General features: G+C 41.7%; 1 protein-coding gene across 1 annotated transcript in view; it reads right to left on the reverse strand.

Moving 5' to 3' along the window:
- Nucleotides 1-18,191, reverse strand: part of LOC115152948 (rho GTPase-activating protein 17-like) — a 42,131-nt gene that overhangs the window by 18,948 nt on the left and 4,992 nt on the right. The window contains exon 2 of the mRNA XM_029697890.1: nucleotides 3,726-3,765. Coding sequence (XP_029553750.1) covers nucleotides 3,726-3,765 — 40 coding nt within the window. The remainder of the gene's footprint in view (nucleotides 1-3,725; nucleotides 3,766-18,191) is intronic.

Consider the following 18,191-nt stretch of genomic DNA (forward strand, 5'->3'; position numbering starts at 1 on the left):
GAGGCAGACTTCCCAGACAGAGACATCAGACACTGAAGACAAAGGACTAAACAGACAAACAAACAGACCAGAAGGATCTGAAAGAGTACAACAACTTCTGTCTGGCTAACTGATCAGCTCAGAGCCTAGTTTGGTCTATGACACATCCACTGAGCAGGGAATCCCCACTGTAATGTGACTGACCAGTGTGTTTGTGCCAGGACTGATAAGATGTCCAGACAAGCACACGGCACGGCTAGCCAGAGAAAGGGTGTGAGAGCGTGTCTGTGTGTCTAAACACACGCAGCAGTAAACAACATAGAAGAGGGTTGGATTCCTAAACAACACTCAGAGTACCCATAATTCCCCTGTTGTGAATATCATTTGTTTTTTTGAAGTCAGTCTAAGCTTGCTTGGTAACCAGGTTGGCTTCTCGTTCCTGACAGAGTAAAGGAGACAGCCATTATTGGCTAAAGCAGAATCCGGACTGGCAAGAGCTCAGGAAGCCTCCCCATTATAGAACACAAAATGCCAGAGCCATCATCACACAGAGCCATTGAGAAAATTACGGTAAGCTTTCTCTGGAGTGTGTGAAAACTACACTATATATACACACCGGGTATGTGGACATCCTTTCAAATTAGTGGATTTGGCTATTTCAGCCACACCCGTTGCTGACAGGTGTATAAAAATCGAGCACACAGCCATGCAATCTCCATAGACGAACATTGGCATTAGAATGGCCCGTACTGAAGAGCTCAGTGGCTTTCAACGTGGCACCGCCATAGGATGCCACCTTTCCAACAAGTCAAATTTCTGCCCTGCTAGATCTGTCCCGGTCAACTGTAAGTGCTGTTACTGTGAAGTGGAAATGTCTAGGAGCATCAACAGCACAGTGGTAGGCCACACAAGCTGACAGAACGGGACCGCCCACTACCGAGTTACAAACTGCCTCTGGAAGCAACGTCAGCACAATAACTGTTCACCAGGAGCTTCATGAAATGGGTTTCCGTGACCGGGCAGCCGCACACAAGCCTAAGATCACTATGCGCAATGCCAAGCGTTGGCTGGAGGGGTGTAAAGCTCACTGCCATTGAACCCTGGAGCAGTGAAAACGCGTTCTCTGGAGTGATGAATCGCGCTTCACCATCTGGCAGCCCAACGGATGAATCTGAATCTGGGTTTGGGGGATACCAGGAGAACACTACCTGCCCCAATGCATAGCACCAACTGTAAAGTTTGGTGGAGGAGGAATAATGGTCTGGGGCTGTTTTTCATGGTTTGGGCAAGGCTCCTTAGTTCCAGTGAAGGGAAATGTTAACGCTACAGCATACAATGACATTCTAGAAGATTCTGTGCTTCCAACTTTGTGGCAACAGTTTAAGGAAGGCCCTTTCCTGTTTCATCATGGCAATGCCCCTGTGCACAAAGCGAGGTCCATATAGAAATGGTTTGTCGAGATCGGTGTGGAAGAACTTGACTGGCCTGCAGAGCCCTGACCTCTACCCTATAGAACACCTTTGGGATGAATTGGAACGCAGACTGCGAGCCAGGCCTAATTGCCCGTACTCACTAATGCTTGTGGTTGAATGGAGCAAGTCTCCGCAGCAATGCTCCAACATCTAGAGGAAAGCCTTCCCAGAAGAGTGGAGGCTGTTGTAGCAGCAAAGGGGGTACCAACTCGATATTAATGCCCATGATTTTGGAATGAGATGTATGACAAGGTGTCCACATACTTTTGGTCATGTAGTGTATGCAGGGTTTTGTGGATTCAGGCAGCCTGGGATATAAATGGTGCCCCTGTGGAAGCTGAGCTATGTGGCTATATGGACAGCTGAGCTAGCAGAGGAATTCTGGGATGCCATGGATCCACCATGGAGGACCAGGTGTTGTGATGGCAGGTAGAGGGGACTAAGAATAAGACACTGGCCTGGATGCTTCATCTGTTTGCACTGTTGACCACTTTAAAAGGCCTCTTATGCATGCCATTCATTCACAGCAGATGGATCCATCCAGCACATGGATGACATGACAACAAGCACTACAGAGACAGGAGTTGGCTGAAGCAGAAAACTGATCCGTGGTGATAAAGCACCAGCCTCCAGTGCTTCCATGGACAGGAGAGTGATCCAACAGTGTGTTCTCAGACTGACATGGTAGCATGAGAGATGTGATATTTGGAAGACAGAGGAGTCTAAATCACAGCGGGCCATGGAAGGTTGATAAAGGAAAGTCTCACGCAAAACAGAGTCAACTGTCAGCTACTGTAAAGTGTCCTCACCTCCGTAGCAGCTATTCCTAAGCTGTGTTGGACAGACACTCCCTCCTATGACAACGCCTCATAACACGGTCATGCAAAGTGCTGTGTGTGGGTCCCATGACTGTTTCCTTCCAGTATACTTTTCTCTTCAGTCAACCACATGCTATTTATCTAATGTGACTAAGAGAAAAAGGTCTTGAAGCAACAGCAGGAGACTGTCTCTTCAGTAGCGTCGTTTGTATACACACACGCCCTCTGACTTCAAGTGGGGCGGAGGAAAACAAAATAACATTCCGGAATGACAGAAATAAAGTGTTTTGAGTGTATAGAATGTCTTCCCTGAGCAACCGGATTTCTGAGGAACTCCACCTGCTGTCTCTAAACTCAACGGGTAGCCTATTTCCCTGGGAACCAGACTGAGAATAGCACTGGAGGAACCCAGAGTATCAAACTGAATTGAATATACACTCACACAGTCATCATATTTTCACCACTAGTACCAAGGATTATCAGAATTCCTGGCAGAACGTGGTTACAATTTGTTTTGTTACCAATATATGGAAGAAGCTGACAATATCTGTGGCTCTGCTTAGCCTGTTGTATTCACAATGTTGAGTCTGCAGTTCCAGTGATTATGGTACAGTATGTAATGAGTTGGTAGAGCAGGGATCAACAACTAGATTTAGCTGATGGACGATTTTTATTACTCGAGCGGATGGTCAGGGGGATGGAACATAATTACAAATCATTTGTAAACTGCAAATTGAACGCAAGAAGCCCAAACAGAAACAATATTTGAATAAAACAATTTCAAACTTTGAGTGAAAAAAACATTAGGAACACCTGCTCTATGGATGACAGACTGACCAGATGAAAACTATGATCCATTATTGATGTCAATTGTTCAATCCACTTCAAATCAGTGTAGATGAAGGGGAGGAAACAGGTTAAAGAAGGATTTTTAAGCCTTGAGACATGGATTGTGTATGTGTGCCATTCAAAGGGTGAATGGGCAAGACAACAGATTGAAGTGCCTTTGAACAGGGTATGGTAGTAGGTGCCAGGCGCACCGGTTTGTGTCAAGAACTGCAACGCTGCTGGGGCTTTCACTCTCAATAGTTTCCTGTGTGTATCAAGAATGGTTTACCACCCAAAAGGACATCCAGCCAACTTGACAACTGAGGGAAGCATTGGAGTCAACATGGGCCAGCATCCCTTTGGAACACTTTCGACACCTTGTAGAGTCCATGCCCTGACGAATTGAGGCTGTTCTGAAGGCAAAAGGGGTGCAACTCAATATTAGGAAGGTGTTCCTAATGTTTTGTCCACTCAGTGTATACGGCCCCCCTTTATTATGCGTGGAAATACTTTGGAACAGATTTCCAGAAAACTTAGGGCGCCAAATAAAATCATCCACAGGCCACCAGTTGGGGAACCCTGTGGTAAAGTAAATGAGAAAATGTAGCCTAGGTAATGATTTATTTACCTGTAGAAGGTCATCGCTGAGAACTTCTGTTTTCTCTGCTCTGTGGATGAGAAAACACAACATGCGATAGATTAGGTTTGACAGCTCCTAATTAAGCCTATAGTGATGGATATCATGAATGTGTAAATACTGTCAATGCAATGAGGCCATTCAGACATACTAGATTCCACAGTGCAGTACAACAGGGCCAGGGTCACCACTGCACTAGCCTGGGTACCAACCACACGGCTTGAACAGCATTCAACACCATCACTAAGGTACATTGTTGCCTTGGTGAGACAACAAGGAGTTGGTTGGAACACAAATAGAATGTCACCCAGTTCAGGAAACTACAAACCACATGAGTGAAAGCCTGAGCACCACATATCCTGATGTCACTTTACCCTGCATTCATGTACATATCTTCCTCAAATACCACATCTATCCTGATGCCTAGTCACTTTACACTGCCTTCATGTACATATCTACCTCAAATACCACATCTATCCTGATGCCTAGTCACTTTACACTGCATTCATGTACATATCTACCTCAAATACCACATCTATCCTGATGCCTAGTCACTTTACACTGCCTTCATGTATGCAGTTGAAGTCGGAAGTTTACATACAAATTCAGTTTTTCACAATTCCTGACATTTAATCCTAGTAAAAATGCTCTGTCTTTGGTCAATTAGGATCACCACTTTATTTAAGAATGTGAAATGTCAGAATAATAGTAGAGAGAATGATTTATTTCAGCTTTTATTTCTTTCATCACATTCCCAGTGGGTCAGAAGTTTACAAACACAACTAGTATTTGGTAGCATTGCCTTTAAATTGATTAACTTGGGTTAAACATTTTGGGTAGCCTTCCACAAGCTTCCCACAATAAGTTGGGTGAATTTTGGCCCATTCCTCCTGACAGAGCTGGTGTAACTGAGTCAGGTTTGTAGGCCTCCTTGCTCGCACACGCTTTTTCAGTTCTGCCCACAAATGTTCGATGGGATTGAGGTCAGGGCTTTGTGATGGCCACTCCAATACCTTGACTTTGTTGTCCTAAAGCCATTTTGCCACAACTTTGGAAATATGCTTGCAGTCATTGTCCATTTGGAAAACCCATTTGCGACCAAGCTTTAACTTCCTGACTGATGTCTTGAGATGTTGCTTCAATATATCCACATAATTGTCCTTCCTCATGATGCCATCTATTTTGTGAAGTGCACCAGTCCCTCCTGCAGCAAAGCACCTCCAACAGTGCTTCACGGTTGGGATGGTGTTCTTCGGCTTGCAAGCCTCCCCCCTTTTCCTCCAAACATAATGATGGTCAGTACAGCCAAACACTTCTATTTTTGTTTCATCAGACCAAAGGACATTTCTCCAAAAAGTACAATCTTTGTCCCCATGTGCAGTTGCAAACCGTAGTCTGGCTTTTTTATGGCGATTTTGGAGCAGTGGCTTCTTCCTTGCTGAGCGGCCTTTCTGGTTATGTCGATATAGGGCTTATTTTACTGTGGATATAGATACTTTTGTACCCGTTTCCTCCCCCCTGGGATTGATTTGCACTTTTCGCACCAAAGTATGTTCGTCTCTAGGAGACAGAACGCGTCTCCTTCCTGAGCGGTATGACGGCTGCGTGGTCCCATGGTGTTTATACTTGCGTACTATTGTTTGTACAGATGAACGTGGTACCTTCAAGCATTTGGAAATTGCTCCCAAGGATGAATCAGACCTGAGGTATACAATATTTTTCCCAGGTCTTGGCCGATTTCTTTAGATTTTCCCATGATGTCAAGCAAAGACGCACGGAGTTTGAAGGTAGGCTTTGAAATACATCCACAGGTACACCTCCAATTGACTCAAATTATGTCAATAAGCTTCTGAAGCCATGACATCATCATCTGGCATTTTCCAAGCTGTTTAAAAGGCACAGTCAACTTCGTGTATGTAAACAACTGATCCACTGGAATTGTGATACAGCGAATTCTAAGTGAAGTAATCTGTCTGTAAACAATTGTTGGAAAAATGACTTGTGTCATGCACAAAGTAGATGTCCTAACTGACTTGCCAAAACTATAGTTTGCTAACAAGACATTTGTGGAGTGGTTGAAAAACGAGTTTTAATGACTCCAACCTAAGTGTATGTAAACCTCAGACTTCAACTGTATATATCTCAAATACCTAAACTATACTGATGCCTAGTCACTTTACACTGCCTTCATGTACATATTTCCCTCAAATACCTCACATCTCTGCACATTTATCTGGTATTGGTACTCCTTGTATATAGCGCCATTGTGTATTTTATTTGATTCCTCGTGTTACTATTTGATTTTTTTTATTTGCATCATTGGTAAGAGCTTGTGAGCAAGCATTTCACGGTAAAGTCTACACCTGTTGTATTCGGCGCATGTGACAAATAACATTTGTTTTGGTGCGGGTGCTATGAGGAAACCACAAAAACAAAATCACATTTTTTCACCTAACTGATATGACCACCTTGATAAGAGACCCATAGATTGAAATGAGGCAACCACAGGGCAGAACTATTGATATTTTGCTGATAGCTTTCTCAGCCAGGTATGCTTAAAATCAATATTGATCATCATTATTCATCTCTGATTTCATCAGTCTTTTACAAGACACATTGTAAAATGTGGATTGCTGCTTTTTGCGGCTTGCATATAATCTCAGCTGGGTAGGCCTAACCTCAGTTCTGAAATCAAAAAGAAAATGTTTAAAATTGTAAAAATACAGCACACTGTACTAAATCACTTTTTATTGGTCGCATACACATATTTAGAAGATGTTATTGAAGGTCCCAAGAACACATGGTCTCCATCATTCTTAAATGGAAGAAGTTTGGAACCACCAAGACTCTTCCTAGAGCTGGCCACCTGGCCAAACTGAGCAATTGAGGGAGAAGGGCCCTGGTCAGGGAGGTGACCAAGAACCCAATAGTCACTGACAGAGCTCTAGAGTTCTTTGTGGAGATGGGAAAACCTTCCAGAAGGACAACCATCTATGCAGCACTCCACCAATCAGGCCTATATGGTAGAGTGGCCAAACGGAAGCCACTCCTCAGTAAAAGGGACATGACAGCCCGCTTGGAGTTTGCCAAAAGGCACCTAAAGAATCTCAGACCATGAGATAAAAAGATTCTCTGGTCTGACAAAAGCAATATTCAACTCTTTGGCCTGAATGGCAAGCGTCACGTCTGGAGGAAGCCTTGCACTATCCCTACAGTGAAGCATGGTGGCAGCATCATGCTGTGGGGATGTTTTTCAGCGGGAGGGACTGGGAGACTAGTCAGGATTGAGGAAAAGATAAACATAGCAAAGTACAGAGAGATTCATGATGAAACCCTGCTCCAGAGCGCTCAGGACCTCAGACTGGGGCGAAGGTTCATCTTCCAACAGGACAACGACCCTACGCAGGAGTGGCTTCAGAAAACAAGTCTCAGAATGTCCTTGAGTGGCCCAGCCAGAGCCCAGACTTGAACCCGAACATCTCTGGAGAGACCTGAAAATAGCTGTGCAGCAATGCTCCCCATCCAACCTGACAAAGATTGAAAGTATGTGTAGATAATGGGAGAAACTCCCAAAATACAGGCGTGCCAAGCTTGTAGTGTCATACCCAAGAAGACTCGAGGTTGTAATCGCTGCCAAAGGTGCTTCAACAAAGTACTGAGTAAAGAGTCTGAATACTTATGTAAATATGATTGAAGTATTTTTGGGGGGAAAAGTGGAAAAAGTGTGGAAAAAGTCAAGTGGTTTGAATACTTCCCGAATGCACTGTACATATGAAGTGGATAAAACAGTATGTAAACATTATTAAAGTGACCAGTGTTCCATGATTATATATATACACACACACACACACACACACACACACACACACACACACACACACACACACACACAGAAAAAAAATAAACCCAACATGTAGTGCTGAAATAAAAGATCACAGAAATGTTCCATACACACAAAAAGCTTAATTCTCTCACATTCTGTGCACACATTTGTTTACATCCCTGCTAGTAAGCATTTCTCCTTTGAAAAGATAATCCATCCACCTGACAGGTGTGGCATATCAAGAAGCTGATTAAACAAGCTCATTACACAGGTGCACCTTGTGCTGGGGACAATAAAAGGCCAATCTAAAATGTACAGTTTTGTCACAACGTCAAGATGTCTCAAATTAAGGGAGCTTGCAATTGAAATGCTGTCTGCAGGAATATCCACCAGAGCTGTTGCCAGATAATTTAATGTTCATTTCTCTACGCTAGAGGTCCACCGAATATGATTTTTCAACACCGATACTGATTATTGGAGGACCAAAAAAGCAGATACCGATTAAAATCGGCTGATTTTTATATATATGTAATAATGACAATTACAACAATACTGAATGAACAATGAACCCTTTTATTTAACTTAATATAATACATAAATAAAATCCATTTACTCTCAAATAAATAATGAAGCATGTTCAATTTGGTTTAAATAATGCAAAAACAAAGTGATGGAGAAGAAAGTAAAAGTGCAATATGTGCCATGTAAGAAAGCTAACGTTAATGTTCCTTGCTCAGAACATGAGAACATATGAAAGCTGGTGGTTCAATATTCCCAGTTCTTCAATATTCCCAGATAAGAAGTTTTAGGTTGTAGTTATTATAGGAATTGTGACGCGTCGACTCTCTCTTTATAACATTTGTATTTCATATACCTTTGACTATTGGATGTTCTTAGAGGCACTTTAGTATTACCAGCCTAATCTCGGGAGTTGATAGGCTTGAAGTCAAACAGCGCTGTGCCTCAAGCATTGCTCAGAGCTGCTCGCAAACGCAGTAAAGTGCTGTTTGAATGAATGCTTACGAGTCTGCTGCTGCCTACCACCGCTCAGTCAGACTGCTCTATCAAATCATAGACTTAATTATAATAAACACACAGAAATACGAGCCTTTGGTCATTAATAAGGTCAAATTCGGGAAACTATAATTTCGAAAACAAAACGTTTATTCTTTCAGTGAAATACGGAACTGTTTTGGCAAACAGGTGGCATCCCTACGTCTAAATATTGCTGTTACATTGCACAACCTTCAATGTTATGTCATATATATGTAATATTCTGGCAAATTAATTACGGTCTTTGTTAGGAAGAAACATAGTTCGCAACGAGCCAGGTGGCCCAAACTGTTGCATATGCCCTGACTCCGCTTACACTGAACGCAAGAGAAGTGACCCAATTTCCCTAGTTAATATTGCCTGCTAACATGCATTTATTTAAACTAAATATGCAGGTTTAAAACAATATACTCCTGTGTATTGATTTTAAGAAAGGCATTGATGTTTATGGTTAGGTACATTTGTGCAACGAATGTGCTTTTTTCGCGAATGCGCTTTTGTTAAATTACCACCCATTTGGCAAAGTTGAAGTAGGCTGTGATTCGATGACAAATTAACAGGCACCGCATTGATTATATTCAACGCAGGACAAGCTAGTTACCTAGTAATATCATCAACCATGTGTAGTTAACTAGTGATTATGTAAAGATTGATTGTTTTTATAAGGTAAGTTTAATGCTAGCTAGCAACTTACCATGGCTCCTTGCCGCCACAAGGTCCTTTTGACGCTGCACTCGTGTAACAGGTCGTCAGCCTGTCACGCAGTTTCCTTATGGATTGCAATGTAATCGGCCATAATCGGAGTTCAAAAAGGCTGATTACCGATTGTTATGTAAACTTGAAAATCGGCCCTTATTAAAATCGCCCATGACGATTAATTGGTCGACCTCTACGCGACCTACAACGTCGTTTTAGAGAATACGGCAGTACGTCCAACCGGCCTCACAACCGCAGACTAGAGGTTGACAGATTAATTGGAATGGCCGATTAATTAGGGCCGATTTCAAGTTTATATAACAATCGGAAATCGGTATTTTTGGACGCCGATTTGGCCAATTTTTTTTTTTTTTTTACACCTTTATTTAACTAGGCAAGTCAGTTAAGAACACATTCTTATTTTCAATGACGGCCTAGGAACGGTGGGTTAACTGCCTTGTTAAGGGGCAGAATGACAGATTTTTACCTTGTCAGCTCAGGGATTCAATCTTGCAACCTTACGGTTAACTAGTCCAACGCTCTAACCACCTACTTTACATTGCACTCCACGAGGAGCCTGCCTGTTACGCGAATGCAGTAAGAAGCCAAGGTAAGTTGCTAGCTAGCATTAAACTTATCTTATAAAAAACAATCAATCATAATCACTAGTTAACTACACATGGTTGATGATATTACTAGTTTTTCTAGCCTGTCCTGCGTTGCATATAATCGCTTAGGTACACGTTGCTCCAACGTGTACCTAACCATAAACATCAATGCCTTTCTTAAAATCAATACACAAGTATGTATATTTAAACCTGCATATTTAGTTAATATTGCCTGCTAACATGAATTTCTTTTAACTAGGGAAAATGTGTCACTTCTCTTGCAACAGAGTCAGGGTATATGCAGCAGTTTGGGCCGCCTGGCTCGTTGCGAACTGTGAAGACTATTTATTCTTAACAGACACAGCCGACTTCGCCAAACGGGGGATGATTTAATAAAAGCGCATTTGTGAAAAAAGCACAATCGTTGCACGACTCTACCTAACCATAAACATCAATGCCTTTCTTAAAATCAATACAGAAGTATATATTTTTAAACCTGCATATTTAGCTAAAAGAAATCCAGGTTAGCAGGCAATATTAACCAGGTGAAACTGTCACTTCTCTTGCGTTCATTGCACGCAGAGTCAGGGTATATGCAAAAGTCTGGGCCGCCTGGCTCGTTGCGAACTAATTTGCCAGAATTTTACGTAATTATGACAACATTGAAGGTTGTGCAATGTAACAGGAATATTTAGACTTAGGGATGCCACCCGTTAGATAAAATACGGAACGGTTCTGTATTTCACTGAAAGGAAAAACGTTTTGTTTTCGAGATGATAGTTTCCGGATTCGACCATATTAAGGCTCGTATTTCTGTGTGTTTATTATATTATAATTAAGTCTATGATTTGATAGAGCAGTATGACTGAGCGGTGGTAGGCAGCAGCAGGCTCGTAAGCATTCATTCAAACAGCACTTTGTGCGTTTTGCTAGCAGCTCTTCGCTGTGCTTCAAGCATTGCGCTGTTTATGACTTCAAGCCTATCAACTCCAAAGATTAGGCTGGTGTAACCGATGTGAAATGGCTAGCTAGTTAGCGGGGTGCGCGCAAATAGCGTTTCAAACGTCACTCGCTCTGAGACTTGGAGTAGTTGTTCCCCTTGCTCTGCATGGGTAACGCTGCTACGAGGGTGGCTGTTGTCGATGTGTTCCTGGTTCGAGCCCAGGTAGGAGCGAGGAGAGGGACGGAAGCTATACTGTTACACTGGCAATACTAAAGTGCCTATAAGAACATCGAATAGTCAAAGGTATATGAAATACAAATCGTATAGCGAGAAATAGTCCTATAATTCCTATAATAACTACAACCTAAAACTTCTTACCTGGGAATATTGAAGACTCATGTTAAAAGGAACCACCAGCTTTCATATGTTCTCATGTTCTGAGCAAGGAACTTAAACGTTAGCTTTCTTACATGGCACATATTGCACTTTTACTTTCTTCTCCAACACTTTGTTTTTGCATTATTTAAACCAAATTGAACATGTTTCATTATTTATTTGAGGCTAAATGGATTTTATTGATGTATTATATTAAGTTAAAATAAGTGTTCATTCAGTATTGTTGTAATTGTCATTATTACAAATAAATAAAGAATTTGTATTTTTTTTAAATGTCTTTTTTTATATTTTTTTATAAATCGACCGATTAAATCGGTATCGGCTTTTTTATGGTCCTCCGATAAATCGGTATCGGCGTCGAAAAATCATAATCGGTCGACCTCTACCGCAGACCACGAGTAACCACACCCGCCCAGGACCTGTACATCCGGCTGCTTCGCCTGCGGGATCGTCTGAGACCAGGCACCCGGACAGCTGATGAAAATGGGGAGTATTTCTGTCTGTAATAAAGCCCTTTTGTGGGGAGCCAGCTGGGCCTGGCTCCCTAGTGTGTGGGCCTATGCCCTCCCAGGTCCAGCCATGGCTGCGCCCCTACCCATTCATGTGAAATCCATATTTATTCACTAATTGACTGATTTCCTTACATGAACTGTAACTCAGTAAAATTTTAGAAATTATTGCATGTTTCTGTTCAGTATACATAGGGCAGCAGCCTCTTAGGTGCATGGTAGAGTAACCGGGTGGTAGCCGGCTAGTGACTAACGTTCAGGGAAGGGTACTGGGCAGAGGCCGGCTAGTATGCTAGCCTAACCCAAACACTAGAACATACCAAACATTTATCAGTCACACAGAGACAAACAGCTGACCCCCCCAGTCTTGTCTGAGTCTAGCCTTCAGTAGCAGGTGGTTAAGACAGACAGGGGTAAGTGTCTTCAGGCCCACTTACTCAAGACCAGACCAGTCCTACATACCACCACCAGGCCTTGTTAAAAAACATTTTTTATTTCAACAGGTAGGCTAGTTGAGAACAAGTTCTCATCTACAACTGCGACCTGGCCAAGAAAAAGGAAAGCAGTGCCACACAAACAACAACACTGAGTTACTCATGGAATAAACAAACATACAGTCAATAATCCAGTAAAAAAAATAAGTATATATACATTGTGTGCTAATGAGGTAAGATAAGGGAGGTAAGGCAATAAATAGGCCATAGTGGCGAAATAATTACAATTTAGCAATTAAACACTGGAGTGATAGAGACTGGAGTGTCAGATTTGCAGAAGATGAATGTGCAAGTAGAGATAAATAAATAAATAACGGTATGAAGTAGTTGGATAGGCAATTTACAGATGGGCTATGTACAGGTGCAGTGATCTGTGAGCTGCTCTGACAGCTGGTGCTTAAAGTTAGTGAGGGAGATATGAGTCTCCAGCTTCAGTGATTTTTGCAATTAGTTCCAGTCATTGGCAGCAGAGAACTGGAAGGAAAGGCAGCCAAAGGAGTAATTGGCTTTGGCGGTGACCTGTGAAATATACCTGCTGGAGCGCGTGCTACGGGTGGGTGCTGCTATGGTGACCAGTGACAAGGACAAAAGACGCCTGACTGCTACGCCATCTTGGATAGCCTTAGCGTGTCTTTACCCATGGGCCCAGGGCTATTAATAGTCAACTAATAGTGTGGCTCTGAGGGTCAGAGAGATTAGATTTACTTAAAGGGAGAGGAGAAAATCCTGGCTCAGCTTAAATGGTTTATCAATACCCTCAGCATGGAGCTCGAGCACAGAATACAGGAGAGGAGCTGATAGTTACTGTTGCCATGGGGGACCCTGATACTACTGTAGGATCAGAGTCACTGACAGCCTGACACTGCGTACTGTGTGGAGTTAGGCCTAGTTGAAAATGTTCAACTGTCAAGTTACATTCAACTCCCAGAAAACTCAAAATAGCATTGTGTTAGCGTGTGTGGGATACTTACAGTAGATAAACTATCATCATTTTTTAGATGTGTGTGTTTGTGCCAAGTTGTCAACTCCAAATAGCATTATGTTACATAACATTGACTGTGGAACACCTAGAGTAGGGAAAACTTTAAAAAACATGTTTATCCACATCCTTTGTTACCATTGGGCATTTCCATCAAAAAGGACCCATGAGCACCAGCATATCAAATTGGGTGTCAAATGGGGAAATTAAGGCAAAGATACATTTTTCACCCATTGTCAATCTTAAAAATTAGGCATAAGTAAAGGCTTTAATTTCTGGATAAACAGATGGAAAAGGGTTCTTAGAAAACAACTACCAGTCTTAAAAGTTATCAGAAATATAACAAAACAATTGTTATATGAATTAAAGACCCCTGTCAACTAATATCGACACATTTCGTTGGAGAAAATGTTTACCTTAAGTTTAAGAATTATTGCCTTGTAATTCCATTACCAAAAAATCGTTAAGATATTTTCTAATTTCTCTACCCTAATGGAGGGAGGAGAATAAAAGTTCACAAAAGTAGCAAGTAATGGTAGACCAACCAATTAGTTAGTACTTTTACTGATAAAAAAATAAAATATGAATTAAGTGATTAAAACTCATAATACTTACCAAATTGGTAACGGAATTACAAAAAAAAATCTGTAAAAAGGAATTATTACAACTGAATTGGCTACAATGGGAATTTATAGTAGTCACAAACCACAGTTGGGTCACCTGCTACTAGCATTAGCACAATGACTGGAAGTCTATGGTATCTACTAGATGGACCGGAGTGGACCAAGTTTGGATAGCACAGTGAGTATGGCCCAGTAGAGTACAGTACAGAACAGTATAGTAGAGTATATTGAACTGTACTCTACTTAACTGAACTCTACTCTGCTGTATTGTAAAGCACTGAACTCTACTATGCAGCACTGTGATGTCCAAACTTGTGAAACATCAGGAGAATGACATTCATAATTATCCATTAATGTGTAGTACACATCAGGGAGCCATCAGGGCTGTGACAGTCGTTGAATAACTAACTTATGGATGAAGATCATCATGAAAATGAAATAACCATCAAAACTGTTTAAATTATATATATAGATTATTACTACTTTCTTTCCCCCATGTAGATTTTGCTAACAGTCTATTAAACGTTCTACATCTCCTATTTCCAACTGTCCTTTGGATGCTGGAGCAGCTGATCTTCTAGATGGGCCTGAGTGTAGAGAGTTACAGGCCATGGCACTTCAGTAAAAACATTTTTTGATGGGTGGACATTATTTTATACAATGCACGTTTTCATTACTTGTTTGTAAAAAAATTAACCGGTCTTCTTTAAAAAAAAAGTTGGTTGTGTCTGACTATTCATTAATCATTGAACAGCAGTCAACAAGGTTGTTCTGGCTCTGAGGCCTATAATGCGCTAACCTTGTGTCAAATAGACAATGTGCAATCCTCTCCAACCTGGCATGGTTTCATTTGATACAGAATATTTTTCTTAATTTCTAGACTAACCAACGCTGATCAGGCCCAGTCCTGGCCAATATGCCGCCCTAGGCGAGACAAAAAAAAGTGCCAACCTCATATTCCGGCAAACTAAAATACTAGCACAGTGTTGGCCCGCAATGCACTTTTATGAATGCCCATATGGCAGCCTACCGTTTGTAAAACAGCCAATTCACCGTAAATCCCTGTAATTTGGTTACATTCATTTCTATTAACACATGTATTCATTACAGTAATTTACCATTCTCATTCTCGGAGTGGAACACTTGTTTGCAGAGTTCACAACCTGTTACACTTGTGAGAAACAAGTTTTGGTTGATTTCATACCATCATTTATGCGCTCCATGTGAGCAATGTCACGAACCGGCTCCAAGCCCGCAACAAAAAGGGACACAACGTGGAGTTAATAAATATATTTTGTTATTCCTTAACTAAAGTAAACTAAATGCAATTAACAATGGTGTGTGTAGTCAGTAATCAGTAGTGTGAGTGGTTGCTTGCATGAATGTGATAATGAGGGGTGTTGAAAGGTGCCAACGCAAACAAACAAAACAGCCACAAAAATGCCACAACCAAAATATATCAGTGTGTCTGCATGGAGTCTCCTCAATGAATGGGGAAGTGGTGCATTTATCCTCGGACACACTGTCGTGGGTGATGTTGGCTTCTGCGGACTGATCGAGAACTGGTACACTACCAAGTGCACTATTTTCCAGATGTTGCCCTACCGGAGTTACACAATAATAGCGTCACCGCAAATGTTTTTTTTTACAAAAATAAATCAAATAGTGTCACTGCTATTAGCTTCACGACTGACATTTGGACCAGCGATATCAGCCCCATGAGCATCCTGAGTCTGACAGCACAGTGGGTCGTCAAGGATTTCGTACTGAGGAAAGTCGTATTGCACGCTCATGAATGTGCTGGATGTCAAACCGCTGCTGCCATTTCAATGGCATTTGAGAACATGTTTGAAACATGAACACACTTTCTGGTCAGTGTGTGTGTAACCTTTATTTAACTAGGCAAGTCAGTTAAGAACAAATTCTTATTTACAAATATCGGCCTAGCCCGCCCAAACCTGGACGACGCTGGGCCAATTGTGCGCCGCCCTATGGGACTCCCAATCAAGGTCGGATGTGATACAGCCTGGATTCGAACCAGGGACTGTAGTGATGCCTCTTGCACTGAGATGCAGTGCCTTAACACACACACGGACACAGCGGTCTAACTATTAACTGTACTCGAATGTTTAAAAAGGCCACCATTTTTTTAATAAATCGGTATCATTTTTTCCCCAAGGAAAATATCGGATATTGGTATCGGCCAAAAATGTCATATCGGTGCATCACTACGTCATACTATAGAATAGCAGTCCCCTTCATACTTTGTCAAATCATTATCTTAAAGCCTACTTTCGGAAAGCCTAAGGTAGGCCTAGGTTTGTAAATACGTTTTAAGGGAGGGAGAAATATTTGCTCGCGTCCGACATACGCTGGCGGCTTTGTTTGACGGGTGCCTTTACAGCGGTGTGCGTTCGCTGATTCTCTCTTTAGGCCTATGTGTCCATTCAGAAAGTTTCCTAAAGTAGTCTGTCTGGACTCCATCTCTTTAATAAGAATCAAACGCTCCTGCCATAATGTAATCTTGTAAAAGGCCTATTGTCAGTAGCTTACACTACATTCTCTCTCTCATTATGGCGTTAACTCTTTGAAGAACATTTGCCAATGCCATCGAATGACCGCAGCAGCAGGGTTTGTGACATCATGCAAATATTTCAGGAAAAGTGGGAGAAAACCATTCAAACGGAGACTGATGGGTTTTGTACATCGAAATAGGATGTGTATTAAAAAAAATGATGTGCTTGTCTGTTGGCTTTTCTGCATAAGGTAGGCATTTCTTTATTTTGACTCCATTTTTATTTGTATTTTATTTAACCTTTATTTAGCTAGGCAAGTCAGTCAAGAACAAATTCTTATTTACAACGACGGCCTACCATTTTGTCTCCGTTAATAATGTGTGTTAATACAACAACGCAACAGATCCTCTCAAACCTGGAATTTCGTAATTTGTTGATTAATAAGTAATAACCTGAATAATAATAATAAAGACGTTAGAGATGTTAGATCGGGTTCAAGTCCAGGCTCTGCCTGGGCCACTCAAGGACATTCAGAGACTTGTTCTGAAGCCACTCCTGCGTTATCTTGGCTGTGTGCTTAGGGTTGTTGTCCTGTTTGAAGGTGAACCGTCACCCCCAGTCTGAGGTCCTGAGCAGGTTTTCATCAAGGATCTCTCTGTACTTTGCTCCGTTCATCTTTCCTTCGATCCTGTCTTGTCTCCCAGTCGCTGCCGCTGATAAAACATCCCCACAGCATGATGCTGCCAATACTATGCTTCACTGTAGGGATGGTGCCAGGTTTCCTCCAGACGTGAGGCTTGGCATTCAGGCCAAAGAGTTCAATCTTGGTTTCATCAGACCAGAGAATCTTGTTCAGGTGCCTTTTGGCAAACTCCAGCTGTGGCAAATCACACAGTCTACCATGAGTATGACAAAACATTTATTTTTACTGCTCTAATTACATTTGTAACCTGTTTATAATAGCAATAAGGCACCTCAGGGGTCGGCGGTATATGGCTGTATCCAGGCACTCCGCATTGTGTCGTACATAATTGCACTTAGCTATGGTATATTGGCCATATACCACACCCCCTTGGGCCTTATTGCTTAAATAGAACCCATTGCTCTCCATGGTTGTGAAGGCTGGGGTCCACTCACCAACCAAGAATTCACAAAATGGGACAAACACCCGATTGAGACTCTGCATGCAGAATTCTGCAAAAATATCCTTCAGGTACAATGCAAAATCTTAAACAATGCATGCAGAGCAAAATTAGGAAATACCTGCTAATTATCAAAATCCAGAAAAGAGCTGTTATATTCTACAACCACCTAAAAGGCAGTGATGCTCACACATTCCACCATAAAATCCCTCACCTACAAATAGATAAACCTAGAGATAGTGTTGTCATGATACCAGTATCGCGATACTACGACACCAGATTTTCCTTGGCAAAAAAACAAAAACACGAAGCAGACTAAACTCTATGGTCCTTAAAACCTACTTTGGTAAAATAGTGTGTGCTATAGCATGCAACAAAGAAATGTGAGTCTGGGTGAAAACATAAGGCTGTTTATCATCATTAGTACCGTTTTCCTCAAGACATTGAGTCCGCTTCATACTTTGTTTCCTTTGCTTCTTTATTTCCTAATATCGCGATACTGATATCATGACAACACTACCTAGAGAAGAGTCCCCTCACCAGCTGGTTCTGGGGCTCGGTTCACAAACACACTCCACCAAGCCCCTGGCAGCAACACAATTAGACTCAAACAACTATTTGACACTGGAAATAATCAACAACAAAAAACTGAGCAAACTAGAATGTTATTTGGCC

Source organism: Salmo trutta, chromosome 18, assembly GCF_901001165.1.
Source record: "Salmo trutta chromosome 18, fSalTru1.1, whole genome shotgun sequence".
Lineage (NCBI taxonomy): Eukaryota > Metazoa > Chordata > Actinopteri > Salmoniformes > Salmonidae > Salmo > Salmo trutta.